The sequence below is a fragment of the Coturnix japonica genome, chromosome 5 (genome assembly GCF_001577835.2).
Source record: "Coturnix japonica isolate 7356 chromosome 5, Coturnix japonica 2.1, whole genome shotgun sequence".
NCBI classification, from domain to species: Eukaryota; Metazoa; Chordata; class Aves; order Galliformes; family Phasianidae; genus Coturnix; species Coturnix japonica.
Window position 1 is genome coordinate 25,973,023 of NC_029520.1, and position 17,248 is coordinate 25,990,270.

Here is a 17,248-nt window from a genome sequence, read left to right on the forward strand (position 1 = left end):
TTCATTTGAACTCTGTGGCTCTTCTTGTCAATCTAGATCATAGCTGCAATGGTATCTTTTAGCCACTTGTAATGTTGAAAAGGTCATCTTTCAAGATGTGTAAAATACTTAGAATAATTGCCCTATATAATCATTTTCTTCATCTTCACACTGTTGAGAGTTGTTTCAAACCTCTACAATTCTTCTAGACTAAACTCAGGACCTGTGCTCCTTTTTAAGTTTTCTGCCTTCAATATCTCATCACACTGCTTTTTATGAATTCTTGCTCTACCTCATGTTCTGGCTTTCCTATTGCCTTTGTTTTTAGCAAATATCTTTTGGGATTCAGCCTATTCATCCTGATGCAACCTTTCATGAGACTTGAAGAACTTATACATTTAGTATCCCCTATTTTTGTTAAGAAAAATTATGTTATTGAATAAGCACCGGTGTAACACTTCTTACTCAATATTATAACCATACAACAGTCTTACATGTGCTTTAGATGCCTTGTCTCACTTCCAGTAAACCAGAACTTACAGATTAACCAACATTTTTTTAGGAACTGGGGCTTTATAAAAGTTCAGTGGATATGTTCTTTACACAACAATGAACTGAATGAGAAAAGGAGTCAAAAAGAAATGATAATTGCATGTTTTATTAACTTCTCTCAAACATGCATTTCTCTGCACACGCTGAATATAAAGCTTTACAGTATATTAACATTAATGCATTTCCAATGGGTGTGAAAGATTAGTAATTGTTTGTATAGTACTTGTTGCAACACTTGATCAGCACCCAGTGTTACTATTTAACTGCACAGATTAATTATTCTAGAGGTGAGTAGGCCTTTGAGTTTGTTGAGTACCTAAGGACTGCTCTGCAAGAAAACTTTGTAAGACTTTCAGAAAGGCGCTGTTTCTAAACACTGAAAGACAGAGGGCTTACAAACAAATACCTTATCTGTAAAATATTCAGAACCCTCCTGAGCACCGTCAGTACTAATATATTTTAATAATATAAAAACCAAACACACTTAATAGTTAAAAAAAGAAAAATAAAAAGGACACTAAGAATACAGGGCTTAGGCAATAATCATCAGTGTCCGTGTACTACAATCCTTGAGGTAAAAAGAAACACATAACTAACAGGCTCAAAAATTATACAGATGCAATTTTTATTTGGATTCTTTCTCTTTATGGAGAGGCAACTTTAAATTTTCTACACTGATAATGTAAGCAGTAATCTAATATTACTTCACCTACATTATAAAACCAGCTCTGCTCACTTCAAAATTTTTGTATTAAACATGTGAGATTTATTGCATATTATAGCATTAGAAATATTAACTTATTATTTTGTTGTTGCTGTTCCTTCAAGTATTGGTTTGGTAAATACCAACACTAATTAGCACGTATTATATACATATTCATAAACCCATAAAAAAGATGCCAATGCTTACAGAATACATAATGTTCAGTTAAGCTTTTCTACTTCATTAATATATCAGTGTATTCACTGGTAAATGGCCTAAAAGCAACCGCTATAGAAACACATTCACACTATTCCAAAAACCTCCAGATACTCACCAAAAGACTGAATGCAGGTTTCAAGAAGATCTTCCAAAGTCGCCCCTTTGGCTAAGTGCCCCAAAGGCACCATAGTGACTTGGGTAAGATTTGAATGGCTGTGACAATGACTGATCTGTTTCAGCTCAAGTGACGATTCAGGGGCAGTGCTGCATCCTTGGGCAGGTTGCCTAGAAGAAAGCACAATAGTGAAGTAAGTACAAGGGTGAGTAACAAATTTTAAACGACATGAAAAAGGAGAGATTTAAAGGGCAATGAACTCTAGGTAGATAGGCTGGTGAAAGACACAACCCTTCCACTTGGTAAGTGTACCTAAGAGTCTGCTCAGTAAATGACATCTTTTTCCTGCTAAACATAGACAGTAGAGCACAGTTATAGCATTCTGTAACCGGGGAGACCTCACTGCACTCTACAACTTCCTGAAGGGAGGTTGTGATGAGGAGGGGCTTGGCCTCTTCTCCCAAGCAACAAAAAGGACCCGAGGAAATGGCCACAAGTTGTATCAGATGAGGTTTAGACTGGACATAAGAAGGAACTTTTTCTCTCAGAGAGTGGTCAGGCACTAGAATGGCTGCCCAGGGAGGTGGTAGAGTCGCCATCCCTTGGCAGTGTTCAAGAGGCATCTGGATATTGAGCTAGGAGATATGGTTTAGTGGTTTTTCTGTAGGTATGGTAATAGGACTAGATGATCTTGTAGGTCCTTTCCAACACTGTGATTCTATGATTCCTTAAATGATCTGTCAGATTGCCACAAATCTTATTTCTTTGCCTGACAGTTATGTTTCCAGTACTACAATATATAACCCACAAAACAGGAACATTGTTACACAGTAATCTACAGATAATATTGTGTTCATTGTTTGCATGCAAGCTCATCATTCTGTACAAAATATTAAAGAAGTACAGCGTTCTTATACATGTTCATGTGCAAATAACAGGAACTGATTCAAAATCTGACTTGAGAGCATGACCATGCCATTCACAAAATGGCAACAGCCACTTGTTTCAGTGAAAGCTTTGGGCTTATTTCAGAGTGAGTGTGCAGACCACCATATTCCATGTTCCTAAGTAAGTTACTGCAGCTTCTTCCTGTTGCTGTCTTAAGCCTTCATACAACTTTCCTTAGACAGAACACTACTGAAAACTTTATTAATAAACAGACAGCCCCAAGAAGAAAAGGCACAGAAATGTATCCAGTGTGCATAAGACAGACAGGCAGAGATGGTGCGGATATCCCATGCTCCTGGTTCAATTTAGAAATAAAGAAACCTAACAAAGACAGATCAGACCCTACCTCATCTCAGTGAGTTTCAGGCCTTAGCTTAAAATTTCTGACTCACTTCCACACTGGAAAAGCCATGAAACTACAGATGAGGTCATTCATGCCCCTCATGGCCAGAAGAACGCAGACCTGACTGCAGAGGCAGTGGCCATCACTTAACTTTCCTACAGTGAATCTAAACACTGGCTATGCAAAGAATGTTCTCCCTTCCCCTTTTCTCTAGATTTCCCCCCTCTCTGTGCGATCTGACTTCCTGTTCTCTGACAAAAAAAGAGCGAGGCCTGCTTAGCTTTCAGGGTTGTCTTTTTGCAAGATTAACCCTCCCTCCTCACTTTATTCCAGCGGCTCTTAGGCACAGGGTGCACTCAGAGTCACAGCAGCAGATAAGTTAGGTCTTGACAACAGTGTCAATACCGAGCAGCACGTAAAAGGAGAACCATCCACATCCTCCAGCAATAAGTTTACAACAATAACACCGTGGCCGACTTGGCAGCGCTCCGCGAGTGACACATCCGAAACCGATGGCACGTCAATTAGCGCGGATCCCCGCACAGCGCCTTTTCAGCTCGGAGAAGGCACTAGAAAAGCACACCGAACACCCCGGCACGCCGCTGGAGCCGGGACGGGGCCGCCCGCAGCGCTGACACCGAGAAGCGGCTCTTCTTCCGTCGGCGACGCCGCGCAGGTAGCGGGGCCGCCTCTCCGGCTGAGCCGCCCGCTCCTTCGGACGGCTCTCCGCACACGCGCCCGCTCGGATGGGGAGCCCCGTCCCTCCCGGCCGCTCCGCCGTCTCTCCCGACCCGCGGAGCCCCGCGCCCCTCTCGCCGCCTCGGCCCCCGCGCCGCCGACTCACTGAGTTTCTCTCTTCTTGCCCAAGGTTCCCATGCCGGCGCCGGTTTCGGCTCCGCGCGGCCGCAAGGAGCCGGACTGCGCGGGGCGGTGGGGACAGCGGGGCGGCCCCGCGCATCGCCCCCGTCCCGCCTCAGGAGGAGCCTTAGAGCGGCTCGAGCGGAGCAGCCGCCGCCCGTGCCAAGAGCGGCGGAGATCTTATCGGCAGGAGGAAGTGCTGAGCTATCGCGCTGCTTTTCTCCGAACCGTCGACTTTACCAGGTACCCCGACACGCTCCGCTGCCCGTGGCACCGCGTGCGGCGCGGGCTCCCACCCGGGGCGGCCCACGGGGGCCGGACCTGCAGGTCACGCGTGTCTCGCCGCTCCCCACCCTCGTGGCGCTGCCGCCGACGCGCTGCGGGCGGTGAGGACCCGCACGCGTCCCGCTCCTGCGCTCGCTGATTGGCTGCTCGGCGGCGGCCGGCGGGGCGGGGGGCGGCGGAGGGCTGGGAAAGGCTCAGCTCCCACCTCTCACCGTCCTTCCAGTTTAACTAAGTGCTGTATTTCATAAACGCTCACACCTTAACTGCCCAGTTTCAGCCGTCGATTGTCATTTCAGGGAAGAAATGACCCGACAGTAAAGCTGAAAGTAAAACTCAGTTACTTAGGGTGTGACCGAAAGGTGTTGTAGTGAGAAACATGGGTACCTGAGCAGCAGGAAGTCACAGGGCACTCAGGCTTTGTTGTTCTGAGAGCTCTGATTGCGCACCAAAAGGCCATTGTACCTCATGCTGAGACAGGGGCGGTTCTCATAAATTGCTTCTTTAACTTGTAAGATTTCAGTATTCTGAGTAATTCCCTGCCAGCAACCAGGACACACTTCTCTCCAGGTGTCCAAAATGACCAGATTCACCAAGGCCACGGTTTGCTGCCATTTCCTCAGGTTCATGGTTACTCCTGCTGTGGTACCAAAGCTGCGCAGACCTGACTACAAACCTGCAAGTGGAAGGAAAACCCAGCATGCCTCTGGAAATCACCCTGTGATTCATAGGGTGACATTCCTCTGAGTAAGCATCGAGCTCATGTCCAGCTTGAAGATCGTTGTGATTTATGAAATACAAATATGTGATGTACATCCAAGGCCACGAGTCGTGTCATCTGCGATGTTCTCTGCAGCATCTATGTTGGTAAGCCAAGATCCCTGCCGCCTTCTGCTTTAGACAGTATATCCCAGCTATCTTTTCTTTAATTGTGGTTCCCTTGAGTTCATGCATATGTGTACATTCAAAGACAAATGAGGCTTTGATGCAAAGTGTACTCTCCAGCTTTTTGATCAGGAGTTAATCCATAAGCAAGTCTTATACAGCCTCATAAAAAATACGCTTGCAACTCACGTACCTGTACAGCATCCCAGTATGTCGATCCATGAATGTAACTTTCTCCAGGTGACGTGTCCTCCTATTGTGAAGTAGATTCATACCTGGTCTGTGTCCAAACCAGACTTGCTCCACTGAAGGGCAAGATAATCCTTTTATTTTTTCCTTCTCAGAGCTGAAGTAGACAACTGCTTTAAATATACCTTATGGTGTCCTGCATGCGTTCTTCCAGTAGCTTTCACCTAAATCTGTTTTACTTATATCTCTGTGAAATCTCAGTCCAATTACAAAGGCACTCAAGTGACCTGCTGGAATGACGAGTGAGGAAGTTCTCTGGTGGTGACAGAGGGCTCTGCAGAGTGGTGGGGTCGGCAGACTGTGTTAAGAAAGCCAGTCAGACAATCCAGTGTGGGAAGCAGCTCCTGAGAAAAAGATTGCTAATACAACTGGAATGAAGGACAGCACAGTGAAAATATGAAAAGCCTCTGCTGGATCAACTTACATTGTGCAAATAAGTAGTAATCAAAATAATTGGGTTTAATAAGTTCTCTTCGGTTAGAGCTGCTAACAGTTTGGAAAAAATAATAATTAAGCGGTGATATGCCAAAGATGGGCTATCGTGTGTGATCAGCTTATACAAATAGCATCCCCATTGACAGCATCATTTCAGTGTCCTTCCCCATTATAGCTGAAGTTTGTAGCTGTTAAAATGCTTTTTCTTAGCATGAAATGACCTCTGTTGCAGCTAGTAGAGCACTTCTAGTGTCTTGTTCCAAGCCTGGCTCATAATTTTTGCCAGGGTTATCTAGAACAGGACTATTTTCAGTAGCTTAATCATAGATTTCTATTCTTAGAAAGCTTCGATGATAGTGAAGATTTTGGTCTGATAACCCCACTGAGGTTATCAGACAATGGCAATTCCCTCTGCTGTTTTTCTCCTCATGCAGCTTCACCGTAGGGGACAGAGGTGAAGTGTTGCCCTCCTTTCTAAAGAAACATGACTGACAGCAGAGTCAGTATTCATGAATTTACACTTGTGTCATGATAGGAATATCTTCCTTCTTCAGTGCATGTTCTGGGACAACTCCCTAGACAGCTATAGCTTTTTAAACAAAAGGTGGTGGCAGTAAAATTCATCTTTAGACTGTAGAATGTGACTTGAAACAACTGTAGCATTCAGAGAGTGCATTAAGAGGAGTGTGAACTGATTTTTAAGTCAGATTAAGAAAGGCTGGCCTAATCTTGAGTGCTTTGGGTTGCCAGTGAGACTTCAGCTTTTCTGCTAGAACAGAAGGTACAGAGGGCATCCAGTAGCAGCTGCCTCCTTATGTTTAGAACCACAGGTTTGAATACATTATATGTTAAACAAGTTACATAGTTAGTAGCTATGCAAATAATAGGTCTAACTATCCAATCTATCTCTACACTGATGTTTCTGCTGTAAAGTCTGCTTCTGTTAAACACTTCAATGGTCAGTAGTCAAAGCTGAGCCCATTGAGGACTTCTCTCACAGAAAGTCAGTACAAATGAACTGACTCTTCTTTGCCTTGAACATATATATGTCATCTTACTTTTAGAATTGAGGATGTAAGACAAACTAAAATACAACTGTTTCTCATTTATTGGTATGCCTTTAAGCACAATAAGTGGGGAGGGATATGTCAGTGAAAAAATGTGCGAATTTATATAAAGCAGTGCTATACACTCATCCTATGCTTAGTGGTGTCTATTTTGTTGCAGGTATTTGCCAGTCATGAATTCCCCACCACCTTCGGTGAACAATTAGGCTGATGACTACAGTGCTGTGAGTCATTTCGTCAGTTTGAGTGCTAAAGGTCTGTGGGACGGATTGAATGATTCCAGTCCTACTGATGATCCATGTGGGTGTGAACATGCCACATGATGGAACGTCTGTGGTTTTGAGTGTTGGAAATTACAGACAAGGCGTAGTTTGTAGGTAAAATCAATATCTTCTGGCAGACCAGCTGGTAGTCAGAAAAATATATGACTTGAAGAGGGTTTCTGCAGAGAACCAGAGATGCAAAAAAAAAAGAATAGGTTTGGAAGAGACCTCGGGTAGTATGTAGTCCAGCCTCCTGCTCAAAGCATGGCCAGCTGTGGGAGCATATCTGGCTGCTCAGAGCTTTATCCAGGTTACTCTTAAAAGCCTTGAAGTCCCTTGGAGAACTGTGTAATCCAAAATTAGGAGACTGATTTGTCTCACTGTGTGTATGGATGTTGATACTGCTGCTAAATATAAAGCAAGATGCAATTCCTTTCACAAGCACCCCTGCTTCATTCAGATCACAGTATGGATGTATATGTAATAGGAAGGGGCTCATAAGGAGGCACATAGAAAGATGTTTATAACAGCTTTGATTCCAGAAGTTAGATGGCATGTAATCATTAAGTAAGGTGGACTGTAGAAGTGAAGATTTAGTCTGGTGGATAAGTCTGAATTATCATTATTTGTTTGTGCAGATAATTTTCAATCTACTGATGGGTGAGTCTTGTACTTTCAACTGTAACTAAAAGATAACTGAAGGGTTGGAACTGTTAGGTATTTCTGGTTTTCATCTAGAAAATGAAAGGTGGAGTAAAATGAGTTGTTTCAGTAAGACCAAAGAACGTACATCTTGATAATTTAGAGAAACGTCATCTCTAGTACGCTAGAGATTGCTATTAGCTGGTGGAATTCTTCTGAATAGGATCACACTTGGTTTTGTGTGGCTTTGAGGCTTTGTCCTGAAAGTAAAATCTTGGCCTTTCTATTGGGTAAATATTTCAACTTATGTATTTTCCTACTTAAAAGAATGCTGAAATTCAGCAAGCACTGATCATCTGCCTGCAAGAACAACTAAGTTAACTTGAATCTATGTCCAACCATTCCAGAAGTAGCCAACATCTTTGAGATATTATGATACAGTAACATTCAGTGAAATATAATGATGTTACTAACTGAAATCTGTGTTCTGTGCTGCTAAAACAAAAAGTATGTTAAACTCTGTCATATAAAGCTCACATTTACTGTGAGTCCAGGAACAATGTTATCCTAACATCTACTCCCTTACAGAAGTCCATAACAAAATTGTTCTCCTTTATGATCTTTCAGAATTGATGTATTTTATTAGTTTTGATTTAGGTCACTAGGATGCTTAGGTGTACATAAATTTATGAACTGATTTTGATAAGAATTGCATGGAAACAAATCTCCTTCCACACACTCCACACAAAACCCCAATCATGTTGCAGTGTCTTCTTTTCTTTTTCTTTCTTTCTTTTTTTTTTTTTTTTTCTTCTTAAAATGTGTGTGAAATATGGACAGGTGGGGTTAAAACATCTGACACTCTGGAACAGACCACTCACTGTCCAGAAACGTGAGACTCAAGGCTCAGAAAGGAAAAGTGTAACAATACTACTAAGAATGCCTCTTTTTGTTCACCATCTGCTTAAAAGAACAAAACAGCTGCTTAAACAGGATGTAGATAACATCATCCCCAATGTCCCTTTGTAAACATTTTCCAAGGAGACAGTGATTAGCTACTTCCTTTACAGGATATCTCTTGGTCAGCACCAGGAGGGGGGACACTGTTTATTAGAAATATAGAAGTGAATTGTTTTAACCTTTTAAAAGTACTTTCACAGATAAATTGTTGTGGCTCTGACAGTACCTTTGCAAAAGTGACAGGATGAAAGTCAGGCTCAGAGAAATGTGGGTTTTTTTGGTGTTTTGGGTGTGTGCTTTAATGTAATACTTAAAAATTCTGTTTTTTGAATACCAAGTAAAATTGCAGTGATCCTTTTAACTGGAAAGAAATGTAGATACATGATTTCCAACAGATAGAGCTGCTCTGAAACTTCCAAACAGAATGCACAAAATCTGATTTTGCTGTTGCAGAGCTGAAGGCCAGTATTAATGGTTTTGCCCATTCTATTTGCCTTGACAAATATAAGTGGTAGGGATTGTATGAAGAAGTACGAGTGACAGATGAGGAGAAAGGAGTAATCACAGGGGTTTCACAGAATGTGGGTGTTTTAGGAATGGTGTTTCTCTGCCCTTTGCTGCCTTTCTGATCTTGTAAGCAGGGCAGAAAACATTTCCAAACGGATTTCACCCTTAAGTGCAAGCTAGTGCTGATGTGAACTGAACACCAATTGAATGCTGAATGTAGGTGGATATAATGCAATGTGTCAATAAGTTCCAGATTCCTTCTCTCCTAAGGGACCACCTTTCCTTTTGTATTGCTTTAGGGGAAATGCTCTTTTCCCTTCCAACCTGGTTTTGCTTACTCCTCCCACTGCTCTTGGCATGCTTAGTATGAGTCAGCTAAGGAAGCAAGAGAGAAAAAGCATCTTCCCCCAAACTCACCCCAGCATACCATGGAGCTCTTGGTGCTGGGGGATCAACAGAACAGGGTTGTAAACAAAGGTAGAGTGGCTACACCAATGCCAGTGGTCGCTGAGGTCTTTCTGTCATCTGTTGTTATTGATGCAAGAATTAATGGAAAGCTGGATATTATTTTAAAAAGATCAAGTACATTTTTAGGTTAAGGAAATTCTACTTTCATTACAGGTGTCTTTGTAAACATTCAGCTTAGAAAACAATGCACAGTTGTCTACATATCCTCAGCACCTTCAGTGCTAAGATTTCTGGCAGTCAGGCTACAAGAATGACAGGTAAAGCATCCAAAACTAGTAGCTCCAACTGGAATTTGTGTGTTTGTTTTTTAAATTCTTTGCTTACAGCTTTTTGTTTTGTTTCAATGATTTGTAAAAATAAATAAATAAATAAATAATAATAATAATTAATGCTATCTTTCTTTAATACTTTGGAGTGTTTCTTAAATCCTAAGGTGTGAATCTGAACAATGAAGTCTTATGACAACCTGGAAATAACCTGTTAGTGAAAGATTCTGGTACTGTCTGGACATGGTTACTTGGGTGTGAGTTCTGTTTTCCTATCTACCTGTTCTATTTTATCTACCTGGGAATTTTGAAGGGGTGATTGTCGATGTTTGTTCAGGATGACTAACAGGTTTTAAAAAGGGATTTGTGCTATTTCTTTGTCAAATGCAGGCATGTTTCAAGATTTGAGCTTAAACTTAGTAGTATCACTCTTTAAAAAGTCAGAAAACAAAGAGGAAGTGGGAAAAACATTGTCAATAAATTGCATGACTAATAAGCCAGAGTAACTGAAGTAGCATATTCTAATGCAGGTTGCTTTACATCACATTTCAGAGCATGCCAAACATTAGTGTTCTCAGTGCTAGTTGCATCAGCTACAGGATATTACTTAAAAGTATGGACAAAATTTTAATGTCATTTCCACAGTAGAGGGAAATGACAATAATGAAAGAAAAATATGCATAAATGAAAATCAGATTCAACCAATACTCAAATCATGATTTTACAAGGTGTAAACTAATTGTATACAGACAGGAAGACCTTTCAAGATCTTTTATCTCAGTCTGTTGTTGTGGCAATGAAAAAAACAGTTCAGACTCTACTGAGGATTTATTTTGACCCAGAATTGAGAAGCACTCATATGGCTTAGCATTGTCAGGACTACTGAAAGTCAGGCACATGTAGATGTGCTAAGCCATTTCATTTTCATGCAGATTTTCTAAACTGTGCTATGCTAATCATTGTGGTGATGATGCTGAAATTAACATATGCAATTTGATTATATTTTATATGCTTAAATAAGTTGCTCCACAGGTGCTGTGTATATCACAGAACATGTTTAAGTATAATGCACAAAACTGAGAAGGACACTTTTTCTTTTTGCGTGCCTGAATTTACATATATGTAGTTCAAGTTAACATACAGCCACATTTTCAAGCACTGCATACATGTATCCCTCAACACTTCCTGTACCACCTACCTGATCCTCCTGTTCCCTGCAATTCAATTTCAGTGTTTCTCAGAATATTGGAGATATGAGGCAATTCAGGAGGTCACCCATCTATCCAGCAAGTTTACCTCAGTCACATGGCTTCTATATTTCAATTTTCCTCCTATTTATGTATAGACTACAAGATGGTGGTTTCTGTTTGTTTTTAATTTTGTTTTTAATTACGTTTTTTGAGTTTTGAAACGGATTTATTTTCTGATTTCTTTTCATTTTTCTAAATTTATTTTTATTTTATGTTTATTTTTGGCTCTCACAAATATATATATATATATGTATATATACATTTAGCAAGACAATTATTCAAAAAGAAATGTTTAGCAAGACAATTACTTTGATGTGAATATGTTTTGAAGAACAATGAAATCTCACACAATAAAAAACCCTTGTGCTATCTTTTGACTGATTAAATAGCATGCTTAAGTCTAATCCATTCAATGTTTTGATACTTTAAATATTGTGTAAGGTGATATTTTTAATTTTTCAAAAGTATTATTAGCTGTTTTTATCACACCTGTTTAATGAGATGATAATTCCTCAAAGTTTAAATGTTAATTGTACTAATGGACATCTCAGTCCACAGAGTATTTTGTATTCCAAACTCTTTTGATTCAATTTAAATTCTTAATATCCTGACATAGCTTCTTCCTCACCATGGTGGCATCTCTATTCCTTGGCAAGCTTGCAAGTACTCAGCAATGCTATTCCATCTCAGCCTCATCAACATCTATCAGCTGTTTGGTTCTCTGGGTTTGCTTCTGAAAATCTTGATACAAGGAGTACTTAGTACTAAACATAACAGAAGTGGAACTCAGTTTCTTCCTCTCACAAGAAAGTGTTTTGATAGTTGGCCACGTTCATGTTTGAAGTCCCTGTGGTTTAGTGGTTCTTTAATTATTGAAAAGGAGAGAGCGCACACTCTTCCCTTTTAAATATCCTATAGCATGCCATTTAAGACATTTTTCCACTGAGATGTAGGAGTTAAGGTTTGAATTTCCATAATCAGTGGAAGGAATTGAACTGAGGCATCTTGCATCCTAGGAAAGTGCTCTAGCATCTAAGACACTGCATTTAAATACCTTATGAATGCATTACAAATGGTATTGCCTTCCTTGTCCTTTGAAAGTTAAGTCTCAAGAACCTGGCCATAACCTAAAGGAATAGAACCACTTTCTTTCAACAAAGCACTTCATGTGTTATAATTTAAGACAGAATCTCTCACTAGGATTTATTTATCTACAGTAACCTGCCCCCAGGTCAGAATGCAGCCTGTTGTAAGTCCAAGTGATTTAAAATTCTTGGTTCTGGTATGGCCAAACACCTTAACTTGCAATTTATTGCTTATTACATCTAGTTAATGCTATGTTTTTGTGGATGTAATTTGTGAGACACTCAAGGTCACAAAAGAAAGGTGTGGAAGAGCAAAATACTGAATTTAAATGTAAAAAAAAAAAAAAAAAAACCTAAAAAAAAAAAAAATCAGCCTTCCTCTATCACATATTTCATCAGAATCCAATAAACAAGTCATAAGCATGCTCCCACTGTTCCTTGATTACAGTACTTTCTTGCCCTGCAGTTGTATTATTATTGTTTGAAAGTACCACCCTGTTTAAATGTATAATTGCAGTGATTGTGCAATCATCGTTATCTCTATTCATTACTATAGCAACTGAAATAAAAACATTCTTCAGCCCTTCCCATATAAAAAGTTCTTCACTTTCTCTCCTTTAATTTTATGCATATGCTGAGTGAATGTGTATGACACAATGGAAATTGTGTGCTTTGAAGGCTGCTCAAGTTAGTGAGGGTGGAAAGTTAAATTTCACTTAAGTACTTGTGTTAAGAAAAGGGAAGAAAACCTGATCTGCTCAGTAGGACTCAGATTAAGTAAGCGTACTATTTCTCCAGCTTCCTTCACATATTCTTGGCAGAGCACTTCACCAGCTAGGAAGAGGAGCAAAGCAAGTAGGCAGCAAGATAAGTTCCAGTATGAGACAGATGCTCAAGCTGTATATTCCAACATTAGAACCTGATTATTTGCCCTCCCTGAGCTTTAATGAGGCCTTGCACTGATATTTTTGTAATTACAACTCCCGAACTTTGCCTAAGTGTAACAACTGACATCATTAACATGAATAATCTGAGCCACAAACAATGCTTCACCCCACATTTAATCTCCCTTTTTTCTTCCTTTCTTTAAATATAACATCTGGAAATGACAGGTAGTGCTTGTTTGTCTTTTTAATTAACATATTTCTGAACACAGAGGAAAATGAGAAAACCTAATTGAAGGGATCTATGTTGTTCTGTTAACATCAAAACTAAAATAGCATGATTTCTACCACACAAAGAAAAAAAATAAAATAAAAAAAAAATCAAGAATCTGATGATTTTTGTAAACTGGCTACAGTCTGGCATGCATAATTGTTCCAGTATTTGCACAGGGTCTGTAGGAATTACATGATCTTTAAGACTTCTACTTTGTGTCAAACCTTGTTACAATTTGCCAACAGGTTCAAATGCTACTTAGACCCAAACGCCCATAGCACCCATACACAACCACTGTGATTGCACAAGTTTCATTTCCTTAGGAAACCAGACTGAAAACAGAAAAAAAAAATAGGGAACTCAAAATTGTCTTCCAGTACAATATACTACATACATTCTAGTAAGTGAATAGATTGAGTTCCTCATTTTCCATTAAGTTCTACAGACAAAAAGCAGTATGGATTTAAATGCAGTTAATGTGGATTCCATTGTTTGCCATCAGTTGTGTAATTATGGTTAAATTCTTTCCCATTACCCCTTTTGCCTGCCTAGACAAAGTTTGGTCAGGCAGGAGCAAGTGCTTTCTTCTTGTCTTTGGAGAGCTTAGCATGCTGCTGCCCACGAAAGAATCTGGAGATGAATAGTAACACATGGGCTTTATTTTTTCTTAGTAATAATCATACAAATAACCAGAACAGAAACAATATCTGAGGTTTTTAGTAACCAGGACATCAAAAAAGAGAGGTGTACGTAGCTGACTTTTTGAAATCAGCCTACAGATTAAAGGAAATTTATTATGGATTTTGTTGACAGTTCTTGATGTGGTTTTTTTTTTTTTTCCTGGATCATTTAAAATCAGATAAATAAATAATTAAGCTATAGGAAGTAAAAAAATAAATCATTATGGAGAATGAATCCAATTAATAGTTTCTTCTACCCTGAAAATAGAGTTGGGTAGAATAGGATAGGATTCTTAAGCAGACATTTCCTTGGCTTCTTAGAAAAGCACAGGAATCATATGAGTTACTAATGGTCCTGCTTATTATTTCTCCCAGTTCTGAACTGAGAATCAATGCTACATCAAGAAATTCTGGCTTTGACGTTAGTGATGATACAAGTGCTGATAACTGTAGTAGAGGTTTTGAAGTGAGCTAAAATGAGTTACAAATGCCTGGCTTGCTCTGCACCTTACTGTAAACAGCCTGAGGGATGGGTTCTGTGATAAGAAAGTAAGCCTACACCACACCCTAGATTCGGTTACATGAGACAGTGTGACACATTTTCATCCACGCTGCCTCTCTGATGCTGTTTACCTTTACTTTCCCTTTAGTTCAAACTAAAATAATGAGTTTGTTCTGTGGGTTTAGCAGCTCTAAAATAAGGTTCTTAAATTGATTTTAAAACATTCTTGCCTTAACTGTAACTGAGACAGTTTCCTTGTCTGTGAAGATTATTCTCTGAACTAATGCAGCAATGATACCCCAAATCCTGTGCGAACTTTGAGAAACAGTCAGTGAAACCTGGTCTTAGTTCACACTATATGTCTACCATTCTCAGTTATTATTTAATCAGTAACAAGATTTCTACTGGTAAAGCCACCTTCTTCCTCCAATACTTTTAGATGTCCTTGTGAGAAGGGAAAGTCATTACGTGCCTTCTTCACTTCAGTCTTCATTACTAAAACTGTTCCTTGAGAATCCCAGATCCTGGGAATGTAATACCTCCCCTTGGCCAAGGAGGATCTGATCAGAGATAATCTAGGCAAATTCAGTGCACATAAATCCATGGGCCTCATTGGGAGGCACCTATGAGTGCTGAGGTAGCTGACAGAAATGATTACCTAGCAGTTCTCTATCATCCTGGAAAGGCTGTGGGAATGGGCAAGATGCCTGAGTATTGGAGGAAAGGCAGTGTCTGTCCAGTCTTCAGAAAGAGCAAGGAGAAACTGGGAAGCTACAGACCAGTCAGCCTCACCTCTGTCCCTTGGAAGATGATGGAGCAGTTTATTCTGGATATCATCTTCAAGCAAGTAGAGCAGAAGTTTATCAGGAACAGGGAACGTGGGTTCACCATGGAAAAATTGTGCTTTACCAGTCTGGTAACCTTCTATGATGTCACAATTGGCTGGGTCTCTGAGGGTACAGCAGTGGATGTTGGCTACCTTGACTTCAGCAAGGCTTTTATCCCTGCCTATAAGTGGTTTTTATCTTTATTTCAAGCTTCTGTTGGCTTTTTCTGAGGATCAGTGCAAAAGCAATACTCCTTATGTCCACATGGATGCTAATATATACTTCGTATCTTCACCTTAGAACTACAGCCTTCTTTATGCACGTCACATAGTGTTTTTTTCTCTGCATTATTTTCTTTCAGAGAGTAGCAAGTGGTGCAGTGAGATCAAAGGTGTATTTTTTACACTGATGTTTAATTTTATCTTGTGTCCTGAAAGAAATGTGCTTAAGGAAGATGAGAACGGCAAAATAACCCCTTTATTTAAGTTCTTTAAGAATTTATTTAAGTCCTCACATCAGTCTCTAGGTAAATGTGTATTAGACAGCCTTTACCTAAATAAGAGCATGTTATTTCTGCAAGACCCCTACCATTCAGTGCACATGGTAATCAATACTCACTCATCAGGAAGAGTACTATAATGTGTGGAAGTTAACTGGGAGGAAGATTACAAGTATCACTGAAAGAGCTTTGTTACTAGAGAATGTCTGGTGGAACTCTTCAGGGGTAAGTCTTTAAATTCTGTTCAATAATTTCACTAAAAAGCTTCATCTGGAGATAGAAATGTATGACAATTGAATTTCTCAATAGCAAAACATGCACTTGTCATTAATAGAGAAGAAGAATGCAAAATTCAGGAAGAACTGTATGGCTGTAAGGACTATAATAAAGGATATAAGGGAAAAAAACTGAATAGTATGATGTGCAAATACTAGTCCTGGGAGTTTCTGTCGTTAGCACACTGACTGCAAACAGCTGTAGTGGGGACAGCTGCAGTGAGTGATTGATCACAGTAAGTTACAGGTACTGCCCCAGAAGAGACAGGTGTACTAGATGAGATTGGTTGCCATAGTGCTGGAAATCAGTTGTAGTTTTTGATTTCTCATCTATGATAGTTCTTTCCATCTGAAAATATTAGCACAAGAACAGATTTCATCCGTCCTTGTGTAAATTCAGGCTGAACACTAGAAGTTTTCTGGCAAAGTGGTCAGTGAAATCCAGAGATGGTGGGGTTATGACTTCTCATGTTCTGGGCAAGCAACCTAACGAGCTTAAAGCAAACTTTGAGCTTTTGCAGAAAAGATGATGTGGTTGATTGCAATTGCAGAAAAATAGATTTAATGATTTATGACATAATTTAAGTATGAATATAATATGGCTCTATGAACAGTGAGCTATTTTCTACAGCATGTTGCTCTCTGCATTATATACAGCTTACTGCAGTCTATACTGAGTACAGAATACTTTACTTCCTTTTTACAGCTTCTATTGCTGTTATTTAATTCATTTTAGAAAAGATTGAATGAAAGACTGTGTATGTTGTATATATGCAGTATCAAAGTACTGAGAGTAAGACTCAAACAGTTAAATTAGGTACTGCGGGGTAACTACAGACTATTCTTCACAGTATTTAGAAATTTGTATTTGAATAATACTTGCCAACAAACTCAGCTGAGAAAAATCAGCTCTGCTGCATTTCAGGCCACAGGTGCCTTTTTGTATGTGTCCTGAGTGATAGACTGAGGAACTGTATGGAAGAAGCAGTCTAAAATAACATTCTCCATTATGTTCTCCATCTTTAAGTTAAGCTTAGACCCTGTTTATTTTCACCTGAGGCGTTCCTGGCAGGTAGAGGTGCTTATCCAGCAGTATTTCAGCTGAAGGTGACTGCTGAAATGTTGAAAGAAACCGAAATGATGCTGACATGCAACTTATACAAAATACATAACTGTACAACACGGTTGAATTAATACAATACTTCAGGTGTTCTGCCAGGCACTATTCTTA

The 17,248-nt window shown here is 39.7% G+C and overlaps 1 protein-coding gene and 1 long non-coding RNA gene across 5 annotated transcripts in view; one reads left to right on the forward strand and one right to left on the reverse strand.

The window, feature by feature from the left end:
• Positions 1-15,339, reverse strand: part of RASGRP1 (RAS guanyl releasing protein 1) — a 43,533-nt gene extending 28,194 nt beyond the window's left edge. For 2 of the 4 annotated variants that reach the window (XM_015864823.2, XM_015864821.2), the window contains exons 1-3: positions 15,209-15,339; positions 5,078-5,477; positions 1,569-1,738 (exon numbers count right to left, since the gene is read on the reverse strand). In XM_015864823.2, coding sequence (XP_015720309.1) covers positions 1,569-1,738; positions 5,078-5,157 — 250 coding nt within the window. In that variant the 5' untranslated portion in view covers positions 5,158-5,477; positions 15,209-15,339. Of the gene's footprint in view, positions 1-1,568; positions 1,739-3,703; positions 3,811-5,077; positions 5,478-15,208 lie in introns of those variants that run through there. The other 2 variants (XM_015864824.2, XM_015864822.2) reach the window with 2 other exon arrangements.
• LOC107314954 lies at positions 3,849-11,135 on the forward strand. Its single transcript, XR_001555685.2, has 3 exons — positions 3,849-3,960; positions 4,623-4,866; positions 6,796-11,135. It is a non-coding gene; the product is annotated as an uncharacterized LOC107314954 (long non-coding RNA).
• Positions 15,340-17,248: the final 1,909 nt, after the last annotated feature.